At 42.6% G+C, this 24969-nt stretch overlaps 1 protein-coding gene across 1 annotated transcript; it reads left to right on the top strand.

The window, feature by feature from the left end:
• The first annotated feature begins 64 nt into the window (after nucleotides 1-64).
• Nucleotides 65-24528, top strand: slc15a4 (solute carrier family 15 member 4). Its single transcript, XM_079736636.1, has 9 exons — nucleotides 65-220; nucleotides 434-1051; nucleotides 2457-2752; nucleotides 3494-3635; nucleotides 4199-4279; nucleotides 6780-6960; nucleotides 10921-11079; nucleotides 15648-15806; nucleotides 23245-24528. The coding sequence occupies exons 2-9, from the start codon at nucleotides 476-478 to the stop codon at nucleotides 23394-23396; spliced, it is 1746 nt and encodes a 581-aa protein (XP_079592762.1). The 5' UTR covers nucleotides 65-220; nucleotides 434-475; the 3' UTR covers nucleotides 23397-24528.
• Nucleotides 24529-24969: the final 441 nt, after the last annotated feature.

The following is a 24969-nucleotide window of genomic DNA, read 5'->3' as shown; positions in this document are numbered from 1 at the left end:
GATCTGCTAAGGACCGCGCGCACGCGCTTTACGGCGGGCTCGCGGGGCGCGGGTCATGTGGTTGTCGGTGACTCTGACACTCTTCTGTTTTCATTCTGCTTCTACTTTTCTCCTGTCAGAGTGTTAAGTATTGAACCAGGGTTTCAGAAAGAAACTCACGGGCGGACACAAGTTTATTAGGTTAACGGGGGATCCGCAGACGTGTTTACAAGATTGAAAGGTATGTTATCCCCGCGCTGTTATCACATGATCGCTGTTTGTAAGTCTGAGCATTGTGCTCAAGCTAGTTTGGAGTTTCCTATGTGGGTAAGTTACAATTTGTACACATGCTGAAAAAGTTCAGCCAGTACAACTGCTGTAAACAACCTTTGAACTTTGGCAACAAACGATTTTAACGTTGTTTTTCTAAACTTTGCCCCATGTTTCAATACAGGTCGGAAACTCAGAGGGAAGCAGAGAGGAACGTGTGAGAGGAATGGCAGACGACAGGGATGCTGATGAGGTGACCCCGCTGTTGAACTCTGGGACTGTGAACGCACCCGCACCATCAGTGTTCCAGGGGAGACGGCTGGCGTGTGCAGCTATCCTATTGGCCGAGTCCCTGGAGAGGATTGCATTCTATGGCATCACATCCAATCTGGTTCTGTTCCTCAACACCAGCCCGTTTCGTTGGGATGGCGCTGAGGCGAGCCAGGCACCACTTTTGTTCATGGGAATCACCTATCTGATCTCACCGTTCGGTGGTTGGCTAGCAGATGCATACCTTGGGAAATTCTGTACCATTGCTCTTAGCTTGGTCCTCTACTTCCTTGGCATGTTGTTTTTCCCATTTATTTCTGATGAGGACACAAGGCAGAATCTATGCGGGGACCAGGGGCAATTTATCGTACTAGCACCTGAATGTCTAAACACCAGCTTCCCCCCACCAAGCAATGTGACCTGCAACGCCCGCACACCATACTGCAGACCCGTGGTCTACTGTGGACTCATACTGATCGCGTTAGGGGTTGGTACGGTCAAGTCCAACATCACCCCTTTTGGTGCGGATCAGGTAAAGTATGAAATTTCTTGAGATTCCAATAATTCTAGTAATTCTTATCAGACCAGAGGCCATTCACATTCTGATGTGCTCAATGGTTCCAGTGTGTCATTCTTTCCAAGCTGTAATATAAAGCATGCTGTCTAACAGATTTTTGGTCAGATATGTCAGAAAATACTTGGATGCCATGACATTGGGAGTTAGACATGCATACCCTTGCTGAATATTATCATTTTGAGTAAATTGATTTGAGGCTTTTCAGATAGTAAAGCTCCATTCTCACACTTGAAACACTTGCATACACTGGCCACTCTTCAAAGTTTCACATGGATGCATGCTTCAGCTTACAACATGTGATGAAATGTTATGTCATGTTGTGTTATGCATGCATACATGTACATTCAAAACCAGGAAGTTATTTTGTCTCACCCTTTCAACCTGGATATGATGACTTTGAAGAACCATCACAATTGCCAATGCAGGCAGTAGGTTTATTCATGGGAGTTAAACACAGTATATTGGGGTTTGAATCTTTAGCTATCAGCAAATAATTGTTAAGTTTAAAAACAAATGCGTCAGGCACATTCAGATTTGCATTGATTGATTCAGGATAAATTCATAGACGATACGATTTGAGATATATTTTTACAGCTCACTAACACCCTGTGAATAAACAAGATTAAGCATAACCGCTACAAAACAAACATTTACAATGCCATGCCTTTGTTAGTAACCAAGGACTGGATCCTGAGTGTAGTGATGGATTTGCAGAACATTGTCCCACCAATCCTTTAAATGCACATCACAAATGATCTCCTTGCCTTTCCCCAGTTTGAAGCGTGTTGCTTCAAACACGCTTCAAACTGGAAAAAAAAAAAAGTCCAGTTTGAAGCGTGTTGCTTCAAACTGGACTTATGGCACATTAAAGAATATGTTTTCTTCATGTGTAAAGGTATATAATATAATATTAAACTACAAGGCCTAGATATCTTAAAAGGTATTTTTTGTTCAAGTGTTTAAAGTTAGACTACTACTGTCCTCAACTCAAACTACATTTCCTCATACAATGTGCAAACCAAATATCTAAATAGGGATGAAAATGTGTCTCGTGATGTAACAGAGTTCAAATTAGCCCTAGTTTTGCTTGTATAATAAAGTGATGTCTTAACAACGTTAGGTTGGCCTGAATGTCATAGTGCAGTTGGTCATTTAGTAGACCATTTTACCCCAAGCAGCCGAGAACAATCAAAGCACACAAGCATACGATCAATTGGAGGAACTGCATTACATTCCAACTTTTGCACAACCAAAACAACTGCAGTGAAAACAAGCAACAGCACATTTACTGTATAGAATCAGTCGTTTGATATTTTGTGTTTGTGTGTGTGTGCGTGTGCGTGTGTGTGTGTGTGTGTAGGTGAAGGACCGAGGCCCAGAGGCCACCCGGCGCTTCTTCAACTGGTTCTACTGGTGCATCAACCTGGGGGCCATCATCTCCCTGGGAGGCGTGGCCTACGTCCAGCAGAACGTCAGCTTTAAGCTGGGCTACATCATCCCCACCGCCTGCCTCGGCGTCTCCTTCCTGGTGTTCCTGCTGGGCCGCACCGTCTTTATCTCCAAGCCCGCGGACGGCAGCGCCTTCACGGAGATGTTCCAGATCCTGTGCTTCGCCTGTTGCTCCTCCAGGATACCCAAGGAGCCCAGCCTGCTACGGTGAGGAGGGGAGGAAGGGAGAGATTGCGGGGGGCGGTTCACGGCCTTTATCTGGTCAGGGGACGAAACGATTGCAGTGATGGGCGAGAAAAGACGAGCACTGATTAGAAAGGAAATACAACTCGAAACCCTTAACGAGCCAAGTGTTTAAAGTAACGATTTGGAAGTGAGACATGCAGGGTCGTTGTACAATAAAAGTGCAGCAACAGTCTTTTTAATATTTGAGGCGGACGTCTGTGGGATCGGTCCCATCCAACAGTCCGCTCAGGTGTTGACAGCAGACCTTTATGTTAAAGTCTCCTTTGATCCCTCTGTTGGATACTTCTCTATTCCCCCCACTGGTCTGGGCCTTCATCATCATCCTCTGTAGTGAAGAGTTATTCCGAGGGCCCACTACTCGTCTTTGAACAAAAGTACAATCGGTAAAAAAGAAAAAAAAAAGGAAGAAAAAAAAAGAAGTTGACATTGAATATTTTAAATTGGTCAATCCCAAAGCCTTTCAAGAATTCCTTATTAAGGCGTTTTCTCCCGAGATAGGGATTATTGGCTTTAGAATAAAGTTTCTGTCGTATCTCTAGAAGTGCTGTAATTTAGGGGTAAGGCATTTCATAGAGAAGGCCGATTAAGACCCCCATCAACCCCCAGCCGATGTTGATTCTGTATTTACCAGGTTTCCTCGCTGCCGTTCATCTTGACGCTTTAGAACTCACTCTCTTCCCTTTTATTTATTTTTGACTGAAGCCCTAAGCCCACTATGCTGGATGGAGCCAAAGCCAGCTACGGGGGGAAGTTCCCAGAGGAGAAGGTGGAGGAGGTGAAGTCCCTGCTGAAGGTCCTGCCTGTTTTCTTTGCTCTCATTCCGTACTGGACTGTGTACTTCCAGGTGAGACTTATACTTCTGATGTAAACGCCTCTGTTATGATTGTTGTGTTGGATATATTTTGCATCGTGATATGCCATTTGGCATGCAATGGACGTAATTGCAAATGAAGACCAACACTTCAGAAATTCAATTTTTGTTGTTTTGTTGGTTTTGGCGGTTCACTTGGAGTGTGGCCATTGACCTTTTTGTTGGGATTCCAAATAGCAGATAGTTTGTATTCTGAAGTTCTGCATGCGCGTGTTTTTGTTTGTTTGCATTAGTGTGCATGCGTGTGTGTGTTTGTGAGTGTGCGGTTGTTTAACTATTTGTGTGTGTGTGTGTGTGTGTGTGTGTGTGTGTGTGTGTGTGTGTGTGTGTGTGTGTGTGTGTGTGTGTCTGTGTGTGAGAGTGTGCGGTTGTATAACTATTTGTGTGTCTGTGTGTGTGTGCATTTGCATGTTCATCGTGTCTGGGTATCAATTTGAAACACTGTGACTATTGTTGCCTCAGACATTGGGCTGATTAACAAGGCGGTGGGAGTGTTTGCTCCATGCTGCTACAGTAATCTCCTGATTGTGCTGCAGATGCAGACTACATACATCCTGCAGAGCCTGCATTTGAGGATCCCCGGTTACGACTCCAACAGCACTTCTAGCTCCCAGCAGGTAACCGTAGGGGCAGCTGCTCCCCCCCCATCACACCTAGCTTTAAAACGCAGCTTCAGGTCATACAATCGCAAGCTACTTTGTACAACAGGAATGTGTTCTGGCGACAGTTCAAGATGGATTAGAGGTCAAGGCTTCAATTGTCTTAACATTATTGTATGTTGTTGTTCCTTGCACCTAAAAATAGTACTTAGCATTGTGTAGCATCTTATCCTAGCTACTGTAGCTTTGTTCAATACAGGGAATGTGTTAACCTAACAATTGTTAGTGCTTGGCAGTGCTTGACACCTTACTGTACAGACAGCGATATATTGTTTCTCTTTCTTCTGAAAAATGTACTTATTGTAAGTTGCTTTGGATAAAAGCGTCTGCTAAATGCCCTAAATGTAAATGTAAAATGTCTTGCCCCTTTCTTTTTTTTCATAGAGTACATTTACATTGAGGCATTTCATAAGATGCTATCGAAACTTATGTCTCTTATTTTCTATGCACTCATTTGTATATTTCTTGAAGTAACAAAATCTGTTCGGATGTTATCAGATCTTCAGCATCTTGAATGAAAATTCAGGATGTAAACTCTATCCATCCATCTCCGTCCCTCTATGTGCTCAGACTAAGTTTACGCGTGCCTGCCGATAACGAGTCAGGTCACTTAGAGCCAGTGGTAGTCAACAGCTGGAGGCCTCACTGACCAAGGGGATTAAATAGGAACTAAACTCCACAGACTAATGCCTGGCAGATTAGCAGCATGGCAGACATTTCCCTCCATCCCTGTGTTTTCCCAGGCCTGACTGCCCCTGTCTAGCGACACAGGTGCACCTGCATATTTAACACCCACACATCGCCAGCTCAGAGAATTCACAGCTCTCTGGAGACTTTACTGCTCTTTGAATGACCGATACAGTCAGTCAGTACAACTGCTCCTAAATCAAGGGTGGGTTTTAGCGGGTATTGCAGGCCTCTGCTGCTATTTTAAAAAGGCCCATCAGAGGCGTCGGAGGAAGTCTGTAGCTCTCACTGAATAGTGAAGTGAAACACACTGTAAACCACTGTGTGTGTGTGTGTGTGTGTGCGTGTGTGTGTGTGTGCGCGCACACAGGGTACCAATGAAGCTTCTAGGTCATAGTCTCTATGTTCAGACTGTACCGTTAGCACCATAGGAAAGTAAGAAACTGCCTTTAGTTACAGGAACAAGGTACATTTGGCCTGACCGAAACCAGTGTTACGCTAAGATACCAATGCCATACTATGATGTATTTGTTGTTTAGCAGAGGCTTTTATCCAAAGTCAATTCAGATACATGTTATGAAGGTGCAGGTAGGCCATCAGCCATCTTGCCCAAGGACACTGTACAAATAAAGTGCATATAGTAAATACGAAACAATTCCTCTCTTAGTTTACATACACCAAGACATGGAATTGTTTTGATATATTGTATTAAGTCTATAAACAACTTGCTGTACAAGTTGTTTACTATTAGTGTGTGTGTGTGTGTGTGTGTGTGTGTGGGGGCCACTCATCAGTGAGTCAAAATGGCGGTTTTGTATGTTTGCTTTTCGTATTTCTTTGTATCTATTCTGACAGGGGGAACTGGGTCTTTCTCTAACCACTGCATCTCTGTCAGGGTAAAAGGGAAGTGTGATTAGATGTGTCATCTGAAAGTTGTAACACTGAGCAAATAGGAAACAAAAGCCCTCAATAATGCAATCTGAATAGCAGAACACTACCCTGGGTAGTGTTCTGTGTAGAAACACATCATATATGTATATATCTATCTATCTATCTATCTATCTATCTATCTATCTATCTATCTATCTATAGATATATAGATACAGATAGATAGATACATAGATTTGGTCCAAGTTATACTAACTAATAGGCTATGAAGGTTTATACCATTAATTAATTAATAAATAAATAAATTAATATATCTATAAATACATATATATGTTTATATGTATCTATAGATATATTAATTAATTAATATATATATATATATATATATATATATATATGTATCTATAGATATATTAATTAATCAATTAATTAATGGTATAAACCTTCATAGCCTATTAGTTAGTATAACTTGGGCCAAATATTTTTTAGACAACAACTATGGAAATTGTAAAAATGTACACAAAACTTTTTATGAATATGTTAATTCAATAGCATACCATTGAAATTGTGGTTTTAATTCAAATAGAGCATGTTTTTTATCCATTTAGATAACAATTTATAAATATAATACTACAAGGACAATATAAGGTGTAATTTTGCTTGTGAAAATTTATATTTCGCAATTTATTGTGACATTTGTGAAAATGCTTTGACTGTTTTTGACCACCTGGAGGCGCCAGATATAAGCAAAACCCCTTTGAATGACACACAAGCGCGAGCACGCACACACTGGTCGGGGAACTTGAACACTCTGAATTAAAATCGTGTTTTATGCGTTACATTTTTCCCCTGCTCGTGTTTTCACTCCGTATTCCCTGCGCAGCTCTCCTTCCGCTTCCCCACGGCCTGGCTGACGATGTTTGATGCAGTGCTCATCCTCCTGCTGATCCCCCTTAAGGACAAAGTGGTGGACCCCATCCTGAAGCGCCGGGGCCTGCTGCCCTCCCCCCTCAAGAGGATCGCCGTGGGGATGTTCTTTGTCATGTGGTCGGCGGTCGCGGCGGGTGAGTGGCCCCTCCCTGTCCCGTTCGGCCAACTATCAATACAAATAATAAACATATACACACCATTTTAAAGAACTACGATGGCTGGTGTGGCATCGGCTGTGGACAAACACAGCGACGCGTCCATTGTTTTCTTGTTCTACTGCCCTTCAGAGCAGGGGAGGAGGAACGGCAGTGTGCGCAGGGTTTACAGTGGCAGTGTTTGTAACTTTCTGTGTCTCGGGATGAGATTTAATTCTGATGCTGCAGGTGTGCGATGAGGGACCCAGAGAGCGAGAGACAGAGACAGAAACAGAGAGAGACATACGGCGAGAGGGATAGAAAGAGAGAGCGGGAGACATAGAGAGACGCAGAGAGAGAGCATAGTTGAGTCCTTCAGAAGTCGGCACGTCGTCTGCTCAGAGATGCACTGATAGTAACTGAATCAGAAACACACCGCTCTGGGCTGAGCTCTTATCGTACAGACACAAAAAAACAACACCCAAAGGTGTTTTATTTAATCTTTTTTTCCCTATATCCTTCCCCTGCCTCGCCCATACGGAGCGCACGGGGAACTGTGGCTTCCTCCACTTTGGTTCTGTTTGACTGCACCCACATTCCGACAGCAGTGCTCTGTCCAATTCGGTTCCAGCCCGTGGATTATCTTTGAAATAAAGTCTCTTCCCAGCCTGTCAGTGGGTGCTGCTGCATTGATATATTCAGGCTAAAGCATTTTGAAGGGAGACAAGCCTTGAGGCGGGGAAAAAGCAAATCAGTAACACTTTTCAGAACTGATGCACATTATATTTTCCTCCACCAGTACCCACTCACCCCCCCGCCCTGCTCGCGGTCTCCGACGCGCCCCTGCTAGAGCGAGGACACTTTGTTCCTTAGTTAACTACGGTGTGCTGATTAGTGTTTTCGACACGTTGCACAACATGTCCACGCGTTCCGGGTGATTGTGAGTGGTGTAAGTTACGTTCAACCACAGTTACATCGGACCCACTGATGCAACTAAAATGCATTGTTTTGCACGTCGTTTTTTAATATGAAAATAATGTCACATTGACACAGTTGTTACAGCTTAATATAAAAATTTATTTTAATGACCTAACTTTAATATGCTGATTATGTTCAGAATATGCAAATGCTCCTAGGCGGTTCAGCAACAGAGCCACTGTGGTGTAATTATCTGGTGATAAAGGCTTGAGTGGTATGGATGGTCACAATCATTTTTCACAATCTCACCGCTCCAATGCAGAATAATATTTTGGTCAACAACAGGATATTACAAAATGAACTCCTTATTGTGGTGTATGTATAACTAAACGACTTCTAGTGGAAAATGACTGGGTACTGAACACCAATATATATATATATATCTACAACCTACCTGTAGGCATCCTTGAGCAAGATGGCTGATGGCTGTTCCTAAATGACCTTTGTCTGAATTTACTTTGTATATCAGCATCTGCTTAATAATTAAATAGTTTCTCCATGATAATTTGGCTTAGCATTGGTAACTTAGTGTAGCTTGGATTTCAGTCAGGCCAAATGTGCCCTGTTCCTGTAACTCAATGCAGTGTCTTATTTCCCTCTGGTGCTGCCGGTACAGTCTGAACATAGAGTCTTTGACCTAAAAGCTCCATTGTTAACCTGTGCTAGACATCATCAGGGTTTAATGAATGCCTCTGAGACCCTCACATACACACACACACACACACACACACACACACACACACACACACACACACACACACACACACACCACACACCACACACCACACACCACACACCACACACACAAACACACAGCATGCGGGCTACAGCTGTGATATTACAACACAATGCTATGTAAATGTAATTGGTGTGTATGGTTTAAAAGAGAGCGGTTGTTCATCCGAACTGAACAGGTGCTGGGGAGTGGCCATTTAGAAAATATATAGTCGTGTTTTGTCCAGTTTAAAATGATCAGAAGCCTCATGTCCACATTTCAGAACCCTGAACCGTTGTGCAAAGTTTAATCAAAAAACATTGAATGAGCCTCAATTATACGTTCACAGAAGGCTGTCTGCCCAGGTACTTTGGCAAAACTAAAATGAGTAAAAAGGGGGAATAGATTTTTATTTCAGACATGCAAAAGCTTTTCAGTTCTTTACTTTCCCATTTGGCCCAGCTAAAGAACACCCTGCTTTTCCACTTGGACGCAGGTGAAAGAAAATTCGGAATATTGCAAAAAGCCATTTTTGTGTCTCATTATTGCACGGGGCAAAGGGGTTTATGACAGTTCTGGTGTTCACAGGCACTGAGAAGACTTTGGTCAACATAACAGCAATGCATTTGACACTGCCTTATCTTTCACTAAGATAATGTAGTTTTAAAGGAAGGACTAAATAAGCAAATTGTGTTTTCATGGCCAGGAAGTAAAATAATTAAAATAATCCCATATCAAGATAATATTTGAACAGTTTACAATGCATTTCTTATGGATTTGCCACGCTTTAATTGGAGAGATTTCATTATTTTCTTTGAAATGATTTAAGTAGACTGAATTGCAGGAAAAAAGGTTGTTTTTCTGAGAACAAGTTTGTTTTGCAACTATGTTGCTGTCTCCAGATGACCTCTAAACTAAAATAGCATCAAATTGTTTTAAACCATATATCTGAGACGTGGCCTTTGTAACTTTCAAGTCGGACTACTTTGGCGTACATCTCTCGCAAGATAAGACCTTTTGTCTTCAAATACCATGGTCCTTACTAGATGTGCTTTTCCCCCACCCAACCCTTACAGCAGGCATTCATACACGAGGGCTATATTTATTCTTAATCTCTGATATATTTCCGAACGTTCAAAAGCTCAAAGCTACATTTTATGAGACGTCCATTGGCTATTGGCCGTGTGTCTTCGGCCCCACTAATCGTCTTCTGAATTTAAATCCTTGTCGTCAATTACTAATTTTCTGTGGCCCTTTTGGGACAGAGTTATATGGAATAGGTACACGCCATCAGAATACATCCTGCCACACTCGGAACAAGGACAACGGGACTCCTGCTTCACAAGGCAGCAAGGGCAATGACACAACGACATTTCAACCCAAGTCTTTATCTTGTTCGATCAGTGAACTTTTAAGTGTACATATATAATTATCTCTCTCTCTCTCTCTAAATATATATATATATATATATATATATATGCTAATCTGCTTAAATTTGGTTAGCCCAATGTGTTTTTTTCCAAAAGTAGTTCCTTTTTTTCTGTAGAGGCAAAGCACCCAGGGATCACTGCACTAGGCAGCGGATGTGGGATGCTAGCGAGAGTGCGGGGGCATGTTGATGGCAAGTGCCAGCTTTGCTCTGGGCAGCCCATGGGCCGTCCAATCCAGGATGGACAGCTGGTGTTATAGGATAGCTGGATTACAAGGCTGGAAGCCCCTCTCCGATGGTGCATTAAGTGCGGTTATGATAGGAGGCTGTCTCTGGAAGTTATCTGGGAATAGCTGTTGGTCACATGATGATGGTTATCCAATATAGCTTTTAGGAAGCAGAGGCCACTGATGACGACTGCTCGCTGCTCATTGTGGGGCTGTTGGAACCGTTCCATTACTAGCTGTCATATTGTGCTGGTGTGCAGATATGATCTTAATTAAGTTGTGGGCCACCCATGACGCTAAGTCCCTAATGGAATGTCAGTGGAGGTGCTAGCTCTGGCTATGTCTGCCGTTTGTCTGTGTCATGGACTTAAGGGCACTAAGTAGTTTCACAAGAGCTCCCTCGCAATGTTTTATACCAGCTCATATATCCTATATAATTATCATACTTTGCTTTGTAGCCGTCACCCTTCGGTAGATCTCTATTTGCTTTGCTTTTCATCCTTCAGTTGATGCAGTCTGTGCTCATTTGCACTGTGCTTTACTTTGCCTGTTTGCTAACCTTCAGCTTGGTGTGATATGGTGTACCTTGTTCTCTCTCCCTGCTCACCCAGGTATACTGGAGACCAAGCGGCTGGAGATTGTGAAGACGAGCGGCACCATTGACCAGGAGCTTGGCGGGGTGACCTACTACGCTGCAGATTTACCCATCTGGTGGCAGGTGCCTCAATATGTGCTGATTGGAATCAGCGAAATATTTGCCAGCATTGCAGGTACGGTGTGTTGACCCCTTGTGTTTATATTTAAAGGAACATTGTAGTTCCCTGCTGGGCTGAACTGCTGCAGTGCAGCTCTCACAGCCTCCTTACAGCCATAGTCAGATGTGAAACAGGATGCATGTTAAAATCAGTCCCTTATCAATTTCGATGTGTGTTTCTAATTTTGTATGATGCCCTCTACCTCCAACTCATTGTTTAAATGGATGGATTGGTGGGTGGAGGGTAGGATTACCAAGTTACCATTTTTGATTTTTAACTGCAGTTCTGTAAAAACTTTACCCAAAGGCAAAAAGCCTTTTCCTACCTTGTTGTACTTGTGTTTCCTTCTTCTTTGGCTCTTCGCTTCAACAAAGAGACATCGTAATTTCATTGCGTGATTATTACATTCAGAACATCCAAAAGGACAGTCTTGCTAGAGATCTGAGGGTTTCTTATTGCCAAAATCTAGAGTAAACCAATGAAAACTGCCCAATGTTTCTTCTGCCGCTCGCACAAAACCTTTATTATTACTTAACTCTGGTGCCATATACTTTTATTGTGGTCCAAAAATATATTAAAATCTGTCATAGAGCTCTGGTCTCGCTGTTGTCAGCAGAATCCATTCTTGCGATTAATTCGACCATCATACCCTATCCTAAAACAACTTGGTTAGGTGGCAGTGAAGAATCAAACAAAACGCTGTGTATGCAAAGTGCCTGAACTTCTGTTGCGTGAAGAGTTGAAGACCTGCCGGACTCAGAGTGATGGGTTCTGCAGTCTAAAGCAACGCTCTGTCCCTGTACATTGTTTTAATGGGATTTTATTTTGAAAATGAGGAAGGTCTCTAGCAACCATGTACCAGCTCACAACTGTTTGAAATGCTTTGCTTACCTTTTCAATCAGAATTTCGTTCTTTTTATCCAAACGTTTGTGGAGTAATTCAGCCATTACAGAGGTAATGACCTAAATTTGTATGCAAAGTAGTTTATGGGCAATGGTTGAACTGCTGTCTACGTAAATGTGTAGAAAGGCTGCACGTATACAGCGTACAGAACTTTTCTGCACATTTTATTAATTAGCTTTATACATCATAATAATCTTTAATGGCAAATGGCCAAACGTATACTGGTGGGGTCGTGTTAGCTGCTGTGAAGATAGGTCAGACAAAAGCAACCAGACACGTTTTAATGTACGTTTGGGTAAAACATAGTGTGTGACAACCTTTTCTTGAAGTAGAAAGCAGGCCAACACACTCCCACTGACCTTGTCAGTGACATCAATTTAAATAAAGTACCCCCTCATTTGCTAAAACTTTAAACAAATCGTAATTCCAAAGGAAACTGGCAACGATACAGGTAACAAGGTCAAACCTCCTCCATTTACTCAGTTAACCTGTGGAAGGAAGAAAACCTCATCTACTGTATTGATGCAAAGACAAGGAGGAGCCTCTCGTTACACCATGCTCAGCTGCCAAAACACTATCTCATTAGCACTCTATAATGCCAGGGAATGCTCCTTTTAACCAACTTCAGAGGCGCTTGTTGGATCCATACATTGCATAACATAGTGGGATGTTGTGTCACGTGTTTCCATGTCCGCTTCGTGTCATGTAAGAAGCGCGGTGACAAAACCAGACATCAAAAAACAAACCTTCATCAGCTTACCTTTTCTTCTTGTTCATGAAAGAGCAGATTATGTGTATCTGTGCGATGTGAATCTCCGAGTCTGACGTTGTCTCAATAGCCATATCAACGGGCCACAGAGACCTTGCTGTTGTTGTGATTCGCCGCGGCGGCGGCAGTGTGCCTCCTGTGATCGCAGAGACTAGACGCGCCGATCACATTGCGAGAATCAATAGGCAAGCTAACTGGTCATTATCCCATTTATCTGGTGTTTCCTCTGAAGTCATGCATCGCTCGTGGGCCTATTACGGGTGTGCAAACGGGTTGACTTATCCTGCTAGTTACACAACGTTATACCGTTGTCACCTTGGTTTATTTGTTAGTAGCTGTTATTCTACTTCCCGGGATGGTCAGGATTGCAATGGGTGTTATAGTTGACATACATACATACATACATACATGCGCACGCGCACACGCACACGCACACGCACACACACACACACACACACACACACACACACACACACACACATACACACATACACACATACACACATACATACATACATACATACATACATACATACATACATACATACATACATACTTACTTACTAGTGATCGACCGATATATCGGCCGGCCAATATTATCGGCCGATATTTGCTTTTTTTTTTACGTGTACTGGTATCATTCTTTTTAAATTGAGATATTGTAACATTTGTTATCATCATTGTGTCATTTTTATGATGTTAATTGAGGGAGGCTTAGCCTGGAAATCCAGACCCACATCTAGAAAACTGTAGGGTCTGGCAACAAGTACTGAAAATGGCCCAACTCGAGGGGCTGCACCAATCGTGCATTTGAAAATATCAGAAGAATACAAGGGGGGACGTATCCAGACCATTGGAGCTAACTAATAGATAAGACTCTTGCCGTATCCGGTCGGTAAAACAGCAACGCTTTTGGCCTGCCTATATTGATACATCACAAGTATATTGCTCGTTCCCAGAGTGACTCGCTGAGCAAATTCAAATTGTGCTCTCGCGAGAACTCTGGATTTCCAGGGTATTATCGGCTCCAAATATCGGCTCAAGAAAATCGGTATCGGCGTATCGGTTATCGGCTAAGGCTGATGAAAAAACATCGGTATCGGCCCTAAAAAATCCATATCGGTCGATCCCTAATACATACAGACATGTATAAAGGCAAAACATTTTAAATCGTTATGATGATGCTGTTCTTTGTAATGATTGTTCAATATTTTGATAGTTATATGGAATAAGAGGTTCACAGGGCCAACATGAGGTCTGCATAAAAGAGAGATTCAGACATGGCAAAGCCGTGGGGAACCTCAGAATTCCTTTCTCGATGCTGTACCCTCACACAAGGGGCTTACCTCGGGGGGAACGGGCTGAGTGAATTGTTAGACATGTCTCGTAAACGGGAACCGTTGGCCCTTCGTCGTCTTCTTCAGTTTAAATAAATCCTGCCCGAGCCCAAGGTGTCTGCTATTGCTCCTTTCTGCCGTTCTAAGCCTTGTAGGAACATGATTCTCTCCTCAGCCACCCCCTAATTCTGCATAATTCTGCCTGGACAATAGATTTGGGGAGACGGCAGCATGAACACCATGGTTAAACCATTCGCCCAGGGATATTTAATTATGAATTGTTCTTTGGAGAATGTTAAAGCCAATGATATGTTCATGGAAGGAGAAGTCACCCTAGCGATAAAGCCCACCGGATAAAGAAAATAAAAACATTTAATATCCCACTCATTTTTGACAGAAAAAAAAAAAAAAAAAGAAGAAATGCCTGTTATTTCCCCCCACTGTGGATGAATATAAGTCTGTTCAGTGTGATAGAGCTTGAGACAACATTATAATACTCCAGGGATCACAAAACAGTCAGGTTTATTATTAATATTTTTTCTCATTTTCCCAGTCCTCTGTACATTTGCCCTGCGATGGTGGGGCTGTTTGTTGGTATGCGTTTCATAGGCTAAACTATTGACCAGTTGTTTGTTATTATTGAAAGGTTAAACATTTCTATAAATAAATGTATCTCGCCTCCAACTTCTGGAAAGGTCACTTTATGTTTCGCCACATTTACGGTTCCTTTTATTTTCTTCAATATTTTTCCCCTCCCTTCCATCGCGGCTGTTGCAGGTATCTCGGAGGAAGCTGTGAATCCCATTAATTTTGTGCTCTGTTCCCCTCCGAGGAAGTTCTTAAAAGGAAAAGTTATTTAATTACGGCTCCCTGGCCTAGCCTAATCTCTGCCAGCAGATATGGCTAAGGGCTCCCAGTTGAAAAACACGTTGTAGCCGCTACATTATCAGTGTCAGCTTGTTGCCAGACGGATCTCTGGGCGAGAAGGAGCACAATTCGATTTTTGCCATATGTTTTATAAAAAATTAAGTCATGCTTCTCCTAACATGAGCGCCCGAACGGTTACTTTGCCATTAAAAAAGAAAAAAATATCTAAGTCTAATTGAAAAATGCTGTTTTTGTGTCATGTAGTCTATAGCAGGGCCATGTAGATAACTCAGGTCCCCAGTGTCCTGGCTGGCCAGACCCCTGCAGTGTAAGTGGAATGGTGCGGTGAAGTATGCATGTTGTTTATGTTGGTCAGTGCCCCCCGCTCCCCAAAGAGCTGTGGTGGCATTAGAGCAGACCCTCATGGTTTATCGACAGCAGGGGGAATAGTTCAACTCTCTTTTACAAGGGTGCATTCATAACGGGCTGATTGTATTTCTTCGGGGAGTGACACACATAGATCCAATCTGTAGGTGCATTACTACATTACAAATTTACCGGTGTGCAAATGGGATAGTCCTTAAAAAGCATTTTACTCAAACCCAGCATCCACGACGTGCTGACAGTGTCAATTTGCAGCTAAGAACTGTGTATTTAATGCAATAATTCAGCCAGGTTGTGTTTTACCTTCTGCTCTTAACGGCAGGTCTGGAGTTTGCCTACTCAGCAGCCCCTAGGTCCATGCAGAGTGCCATCATGGGTCTCTTCTTCTTCTTCTCTGGGATCGGCTCCTTCGTGGGCTCTGGCTTGCTGGCCATTGTCTCCCTCAACGCCATTGGTTGGATGTCATCACATAACGACTTTGGTGAGTGAGAAACCCCACAGCCCGAGCTTGAGCCACTCAGCACATTTGAGGAGTCGGTTATACATATCGACCTGAACGGGTTGAAAGGTAAATGTCACAGCACAATCAAATCCAGTCATACAGCTTTACATATGAATCAAGTCACTGATTATGTTCTGGAGAGATTCTTAACAACAAGGGCTTCTGCCATGGTAAAAAGTTTCTCCTGGTTTCGCATATCGCAACAGAGTGATTTGGAATAATTAGTGTAAGATCCGTCAAAACCTTACTCTAAAGATCGGTGCCGGTGTTGAAATACATCCTGGATCTCTGCCTTCAACCCACGGGCCCATTCATCTTTCCCACTACAATATTTGCCAAGGAGAACATGCTGCCGTGTGTCATAAGACGTACCAGCACCTGAAAATCAGTCTGTCCATCTCCCTGGTACATTGGTTAATAGTTTGGCACTATTGATTGAGAAACATTGGCTGTCCAGAGTGCACTGTTCCATCTCAACCATATAGAAGTCCTGCGATGGATTAAAAGCAAAAGATTTATTTATTTTCCCGGGGCTCAGTGTCACGAGTGCTCGCGTGGCTCGGTCTGATTTAAAACCCACTTAAGTAGTTTGTAAATTAGTCACAGAGGGGTGAGGACAACACGCTGCACAATTCCCTTGTTTTTCGAGCGTTGGCAGTAATAAATAGCCGTGCCAGCCTAACGACAAAAGGTTTCTATAAATCTGCTCTGGTGATGGAGGGAGCAGCAGATGTATGGCCCCCCTGGCGAGAAGCGGCTCCCAGCCCAGCTGCACTTCCCAGCATTGCTTGCGGTAAATAAGGCAGAACTGTAAATTGTTTACCCACCAAACCCCTAATAGCTCATTAATACGGTGCGGCGACAGGTTAGGAGGTATTTTTGATGAGGTTGGCACTTGGCGCGCTCTGCGCGGCTTCCTCGAGCCATCCCTCGCCCCCCAATCGGCTGGCCTGAGGCAGCGTTTATTTCTAAAGCGTCATTTGATTGGTTTACTGGAGGCTGTTCCTGACAGCCTGGGCTTCCCAAAATAAGGCATTAAATGGTGGCTGGTTTTCGGGAATGCACTGAAACCCCCCTGTCATCGGACAACAATAAGACAAAAATCATGAATGGTATCAGGATGTGGTTATCAGGTTATGTTGCATGATTATCATGTTTGTCTGCTGTTTTGTATTGTGTCGTTCACATTCGGTGTCAGTACTCTAAATATAAATATAATACCCCAGGAGGGACAGCAGTAGAAGTCTGCTTATTTCCATTGCTCGGGGCGAGTTGCTGTGTGATGTTGGAGGCATTTGGGATAAGCTTGCTCGAATAGCAACTGTGTGCCGGGCAAGGCTTGGAGATATTCAACGTTAATCACAGGCTTGTGGGCCTGATTCAAGAGTCTCTCTTAAGCTAACCCTCAGGAAGCTCACCTGGAGCTGCGGCTACTGGATTACTCTTGCTGTTAACTCCACTGCCATGTCTCCTCATCCACAGTTTTCAGGAATCCTCATTTGGGAATGTGTTCATCGTGAAAATGTTTTTATTTGGGGGATTTGAACTTGCTTACTTTTAAAGGTCTTCGTCTGTCACCTTTTAATTTTGTTTTTATTTGAGTTGTTGAAAATGCAGAAAGAACAATCCCAAACCTTTGTAAACTGCCTCGGCGCTACCTTTAAAACTCAAAAGCCCGATGAATAGAAGGTCAAGCCTCTCCGTCTCTATCATATTCTTTATACAGGAAGGGGTTTTGTTCTCCCAAAATGTCTTCCGTTTCGCCTTGGTTTGGATCCACCTTTTTAGGGGGGTATATTTGAGCTGGAGTAAAAGCCTGCGCCTCAATCACATGACAGGAAATGGCCCCTTTTTCTATTGTTGTGTTCAAGCACCGCAAGGTCAGAGATCAGATGTCAAGAACGGGGTGGGAGTGCTCAAAGAGAGTTGGCATTCACACATCTCGCTCTTGAAGTGTGGGATCATATTGGGCAAAATGTCAGTGTTTTAACCAGGGCCTTAAATGTCAGATAAGGACAATTCTGCTTTAACTCTCCAGCGGTCCTCATGGAAGTGTGTTTCTGTGGATATATACCTTTTGTGTTTATAACAGAGAAAGGAAACCGTGTTCTTTAGCTGCTGTGCTGTCTTTGATGACTTTGAGGTTCTATTATCGTTGAACATACACTGCAGTGGTGCAATTCAAAAAGATGAATGAGTGAGAGTGTCAAATACCTATTTTTCAATATCTGCGAGCCCCTTCCCCGCACCTCACTCGTGCATTGATTCTGACTTTGTTTGGAGCGTGCAGATAGCATCAAATGCCTCGTAGAATCACATTCGTGAGGCGCTGCTGCCGAGTTCTATGATGACCTGCATCAGATTATCTGTTTTTGATATTGACTGGCGTCGTTTCGATTCACTAGCCATGCTCAAATGGAGTCTGGAAACAAGCTTTTGAGTGTAATAACATATAAGCTGTTGAACCTCAAATGGCTTTTTATAGAGTCTTGCTAATGGTAACCATTTCTTTATATTTCAAATCATCACATTGACAGTGGCAATCCTCTTGCAAAACACTAGCCGGCGGCAGTCCTAATTCAGTTACAACCATTAGCTGTAACCGTTATAATTCAGATATAACCGCTAGCAGGTGAGTTATAATCAAGCTAAAAGCTATAGTTGTATCAGTTACAATTTAGTTACAACCATTAGCTGTGACATTTCTAATTCAGGTACAACCACTAGCTGTGACAGTTACAATTCAGCTACAACCTATAGTATTAGTTACAATTTGGTTACAACCGCTAGCTGTGAAAGTTATAATTCAGTTATAACGAGTAGCTGTGACAGCTATAATTCAGCTACAACCACTAGCTGTGACAGTTACAATTCAGCTACTAGCTGTGACAGTTACAATTCAGCTACTAGCTGTGACGGTTACAATTCAGATACTAGCTGTGACGGTTACAATTCAGCTACTAGCTGTGACGGTTACAATGCAGCTACAAACACTAGCTGGTGACAGCTACATAGTTGTTCGACTGGTGGATAAATGGCTATAAAACTTAAAAGAGCCATTAAATACCTGTAAAATATTATAGTCTTATTCATGGATTTCCCATTATGCCAGTGTCCTGTAATTTTTGGCTTTAATAGGCTCAACATAAGTGCCAAGCATCTAAATGGGCCCCTGGGGCAGTGGACTAAAGGAAAGGAGATGATGTCTAATTAACATGGAGGGTACTATAATAGGCGCAGTGGGACTCAGTTGTTCTGCAGCAAGGAGGCCGGCTTAAAAGAGGTTTCAATGCACTGCCATACAATGCAATAATCCTACCAAGCATTTCAATAAATGTTTATAATCAATTCAAATATATTATTGAATATACCGGGAAATCCCCCAAAACACCTTATTACTGAATTATTCTCAAGTTGTGGTTGTCTGCGGGCCATCCTTCTTTGATAATAGCATTTGCGACAGGACCCTTGGCCTATTATCTGTTGAAATGTAATATGCGATGGCTAATACAAGTAAAAATGCTTTGGCCTGTTTGCCCGCTGCACTCTGCTGTTGAGCCCATTGTGCTTTACAATGAATTATTCATGCTGTACTTTATTTGTAGATTTATTATATTTCTTTAAAAAATGTTATCCGTTTCTTACACAGGCAACCTTTGCCCAATTAGGCTGACCAACAGAATAGACGGAAATCATATATATAAGGAGCGGGACTTTCAATTGCCCTCCCCGTTTCATTAGCAGTGGCAGAAATTCACATCTGAAAGGCAGCTTTCAGGTCCTTTGAATGCCAGATCAAAGGTGGAAGACAGACAGCCCAGCGAGCCCACCGCGGACACGGCAGCACCCCTGCGTTTGATGCCCCCATCAGCGTCGCCGTCTCTTTATGGTCCCTCCTTTTTAATTACCCACAACCGGGTGCGCATCACAACATATGAAGTTGTGATGCAAGGCACCAGCTGTAATTCCCAGGGATACCAGGGATTGTGATCTGCTCTGTTGAGCACAAAATAGCGGAGGACGTGATGGAAGCAGGATGTCTTTGTTTCAGATCCTGGCTAATCGTGATTGGTTAATCCTGAGCGTTTGATCCGTACCAGAAGACGCTGTGCTAAGTCGTGTATGTCGACGCAGAGTCTTGAAAACGCTATGCTTGTATACGCATCTAGTGCGGCGTGAAGGAGCTTCACAGACTCTGGCTAGAGAAAAAAATAGTTTTGCCATGGCTTTAAGGCGTATTATTGCTACTTGTACATTATAAGTGACAGTTCAGGGATATTTTTTTCGGGGGAGGAAGAAAGATGAAGGTTGATAAATCTTGGCGATGAATCACTTTGTTGTTCGTGTGCACCCCTCGTGATTCCTGGCCAGCGATCTGCTTGCAGCCACATGTTCTCATGTTCCCAGATGTCCTGCTACAGCACCTGTCACATGGCCCTTGGGTGGGGTCGGGTCACAGAGTACTGCTCCACTGTGTTCTTCTTGCTGCGGTGGTGTGTTAGAAGATGGGTCGCATTCCTTTACTTTTGCAATCATTATTGCACATTCCTTCTTGAGTAGGGAGACAAAGACACACGTCACATGTTCTCAACTGTGGAATAACTGAATTATACTATTGTGCAATTTCTTTTTTAATAAATAATGCATGACTGTATTTTTCAACACGATTCTGAGGTAAAAGCTGTCTGTCATGTTGACAAATTATTTTGAAATATACCGAGAATCCTTGCAGGCGGCATCTACTCACAAAAAGCAAAAAAACTGCAGAAATGTATTCAACCCCCCTGTGGTGTAATTCCTCTTGACCCACAGGGACGGCCTGCTCTAAAGGTAGCAGTGTAATGAGACTGAAGCCTCTCTCCTCCCAGACCTGTCAGAACCTGCTCTCTGTTCCCTACCCCTCGCGCCCCCCTGGAGTGGCGGTACCTGGGGAAATGATACAACTGCACCGGAATTACCTCCTTAGCCAATTAAGCCTGCTGCTTCTTCCCCACCACTTTATTCGCCGTGACATTCTCCGTTGAGGAACCTAATAGGGGGCTTTCTCTTCTCTTCTCCTGGCAGCACGTTGCTCATGGGGGTTTCACGGTCTCCCAGCTGAAGTTGATGTAGGATGTAAGCTACAAATAGCCCCGGTCTCGGTGTCACTTTAAAGTGGCGACGCGGCGCACTGTGGCGTGGGCCTTCGTGCTTCCATCGCGGGCTTTTGAACCGGTCTGAGGTTTTTTTAGAAAACACAATACACTGGATAGTCGACCTCACCTTTTAATAGGTCAGCAGTCATTGGTCAGGGTTTTGGAAGCTCAGAGCTCTGAGTTGACTCCGGATGATCGTCTCATGAAGTAGGGAACGATGTCATGCCATGGTTAGATTCACTTAATTAGGGAAACTGTAACACATGCAAACCATGTTCCCGTAAGAAAATCAAGGGTTTATGTGTGTCTTTTGTGATGATGCAGGGAATAAAACATGATGAGCCTATCATGATTGGCTGTGAACTCCCTACCGTGACATAGGGAGTTCGGGACGGTTAGTGAAGGTCATCTCGCAGAAAACGTATTAACTGATGTACGAGATACAAGACACTAGAAACCTTATTTCCACCCTAGCAGGGTGATGGTAATTGCTTTCAGTACAGCCTGGTTGGACCTGGTTGGACAGCTGGTTGGACCACAACCCACCCCCAATACACAGGTAACATATAGACACTTGGAACCTTTAACTGAATGACACCGGTATCTATACAATTGTAAACATGACAAAAGTGTGTATATGGAACCTTGTGAAAGAGTAATCGGTTTCACACAGTGCATTTCCTTTCAGTGATTCAAAGAGGTTCAAAAGTCCTAATTCTTAGAGATTAAAAACCTAAGAGGTGTTAATAATGGTAATGGTATCCATAAACTTGGATTTAGAGCACATTATTTTACAGCTTCTTCAACCCCCACACTCTTTTATGCCCTTGAGCAAGACAGAAACCTAACTTGCATCAGCCAAGACACTGGAAAAGGAAACCATTATCCAAATACAACAACTCCTCTAAACTGTTGATGAAAATTAGAACAACCCTCATTATGCATCATTAACTGAGGATGAAAATATGATAGACTTCATCAGTTGTCAGATAATTACCATAGCAAATTATACCGCGAAGCTAAAGGTTTGATTGGGTGTAGTATTCTGTGGCTCAGGAAGTGTAAGTAAATTGCCGGGAATAATTACTCAGTTAATTTGTCCTCCTACAGGCTACTGCACACATCCACTGTGTTATCAGTCATTAGCTAAGCATGCCGCGTCCTCCAACCTGGAGAAGTACAGGTTGGGGAACTTTTCTTCTTCCTCTGAAGGCACTAGTATTCCCGGGCCTCCTTCCTGCCATAGCACTCTGCTCTGTGTGCGGCTGTCTTTGTGTTGGATGGTGTCGTCTGCTTTCCCTGCACTCCCTCTTCCTGCTGGACACGCCTCATCTTTCAATCCCAGGAAATCACATCCTTATTGGATGCGGGTCCCGTGAGGAAACAAACGGTCCTTTAATACCGATGAAAGGCTCTCTGGCCGTCGTCACAGCTGCGGGCCCATATTACAGTTATTTGTCAGACTTCAGGCTCACATCATCCCCGCCGCCATCTCTATCAGCACCAGAGTGTGCAGGTCAACCATCTTTACATATTCCACATTTCACTGAATCCTTATTCCTAGCAGAGCTTCATCGCAGTGAGCTACAGCCTCACACTCAGCCCACTGTAACCGTGTGACTCCATGGGAATCAACCGTCATAGTCCTGGTTAATCAGGTTTACTGCTCAGGGATATTACCTTAGTGTGGTGCACTAATCACCATGATGAGGTACAGTACTGGCGTCATCCCCCCCCCCCCCCGATAGATCTAGTTGTCTAATTAAATGAAACCGCATTCGCTGACAACGAGTCAAATTTAGGGCTGCTCGTTTGTGGAAAAAATCATAATCACGATTATTTTGGTCAATATTGAAATCACGATTATTCATATTATTATTTATTTAATAATTTTTTTTCGGGAAAATTATGCATTTGTTCTGCATTTCTCTCCGAAAAGCCACAAAATGTTCAAGTAGAAAATGTTCAAATCGAAATTAATGTAAAAATAAGTAGCCTTCTGTTCTATGGGATTATAGCTGCAATTTGTATTAAACATAAAACCCTATTCTTTTTTTTTAAATAAAATTAATATTTTGAACTCAATCATATTAGTTTGGATATCGTTTGACCAAATCGAAATCACGATCAAAATTTGATTAATTGCACAGCCCTAGTCGAATGCGTTTGTGTTCCTTCGGTAACCCTTCATCAAAGCCTACAGCGGACGGGCTGAACTCTCCCTGATTATTATTATTATCCCAAAACGTCTATCCTGACGAACTCTCTGCTCCTCTCTCTAGGTAACATCAACCACTGCTCGCTGCACTACTACTTCTTCCTCCTGGCTGGGATCCAGGGCCTCACCCTCCTCGTCTTCCTCATCGTCTCGGTGAAGTACGACAAGCAGAAGGGCCAGACAGGAAGTTACAGGCGGAGTCTGTCCACTTCCTGACCACCGTCCTCCACGCCCCACCCATGCACCACTGTGCCTCGTCCACAATAAGCCTGAGAAGGACCCCCCCTCCCCCCCCCCCACCATGATCACCTCCCCCAGGTCTTCTTGCTTCCCTGTTTGTTGAGGTTGCTTTTTTTTGTGCAGTATTTTATTTGTGTTGTTATTTAACATGTTTTTGACCTGGGACTTGGCCTTACTTTATACAGATCTCAGCTTTGCATCGCTGACTGGGGTTAAGGGGTTAATGCTGATCGCAGGGTACGCTCCAATCGATTACTGAGGTACTTCTCCACTTGTGTGTTGTTTTACGTTTTATGTCCCCTTTGATGAATTTGCACTTGAGTTCAGGAATGGCGATCATACTTAAAGTGTTATTAGTGATTAAGTATTCAGATGTTTTTGTCTCAAGTTGATGGTGCCTTACTTCTTGCTGTACTGTTGTTCCGAAGGCTTTGTGGAAAAGGCAATAACCACTTTTGTACCGTAGGATTCACCTGTCTCTGGTTCGCTTTTTTTATTTCTGGACAGGCAGTTTGAATTAGTATTATTAGTTTTGTGTTAATAGATGGGTTGTCATTTTAGAAGGAGGTTTACAAGAGAGCTTCATGTGAACAATATTTATGTTTGTTTATAACTGTGAATGTGCTTTTTTTTTTTTTTGTCACACAAATGTGTTATAAATGTGATTTGATTTCAAATTGCAGCAAATTACTTCGATAGATTTGCTTACTCATTGTTAAAAAATAAACTGAGCAGCTGCATTTACCTTGTTCATTATTGCTTAAATTTTTGATAATTAAAACATCTGAATGAAGTGACTTCATTTTTGTATTTTGTCTCTTAAAAAAACTAGCTTTTTAATAGCAATTGGTTGATTATACTGTTAACCCACCAGGAAATAGAGCACAAAATAAATAATTTTTGGATTACATTTGTACCAGAAAGATCACTCCTTATGTCAACGTCAGTTACATGGGCTTTTCAAGTCATTTAATTTTTGTGTGTCTTTGCATTTGGGGTTTTGAAAAACTTTCCAACATTTATTTGACTTTATTTTGCATATGAGAGAAATAATTGTTGTCGAAGTTCTGAACTTTAATGAAATAAGAGCACTGGAATTTGTTCAGAAAATTATCCTTGACATTAAATGAGTGAATTCTAAACTGTTGCCATTTTTTAAATGAGACACAGCATTCATATGAACGATAATCATTATGTCTTCTTGACAAGCATGGACATCATTTAATTAATATTTCGAGCCTAGCAAATACAGTTATCTCTGAGGATTAGTAAGACGAATGTAGCGTGTCAGTCAGGGCATCAAACATGCATGAATAACATCTGTTTTCCACAAAGAGTTGTTGGCTGCCAATGGATTCATTAATATTGTGTGTATGTGTATATATATATATATATATATATATATATATATGTATATATATATATATATATATATATAGGTTCTATACAATATATATGTCAACGTTAATGCGTCATGCTCTACCACTTAAGGTCAACGAGACCCACCTCATGTGCTGTAGACATATTGTCTTAAAAATGGGCAAAAATA

The sequence above is a fragment of the Pollachius pollachius genome (genome assembly GCF_949987615.1).
Source record: "Pollachius pollachius genome assembly, chromosome: 1".
Lineage (NCBI taxonomy): Eukaryota > Metazoa > Chordata > Actinopteri > Gadiformes > Gadidae > Pollachius > Pollachius pollachius.
This window is presented reverse-complemented; position numbering and strand designations above follow the sequence as displayed.

Bases quoted from the DNA above. Each gene is read 5' to 3' on its own strand.
- slc15a4 (XM_079736636.1), top strand. From the start codon at position 476: ATGGCAGACGACAGGGATGCTGATGAGGTGACCCCGCTGTTGAACTCT. The intron at 1,052-2,456 runs GTAAAGTATGAA...GTGTGTGTGTAG, and splicing joins CCCCTTTTGGTGCGGATCAG to GTGAAGGACCGAGGCCCAGA. The intron at 2,753-3,493 runs GTGAGGAGGGGA...TTTTGACTGAAG, and splicing joins AAGGAGCCCAGCCTGCTACG to CCCTAAGCCCACTATGCTGG.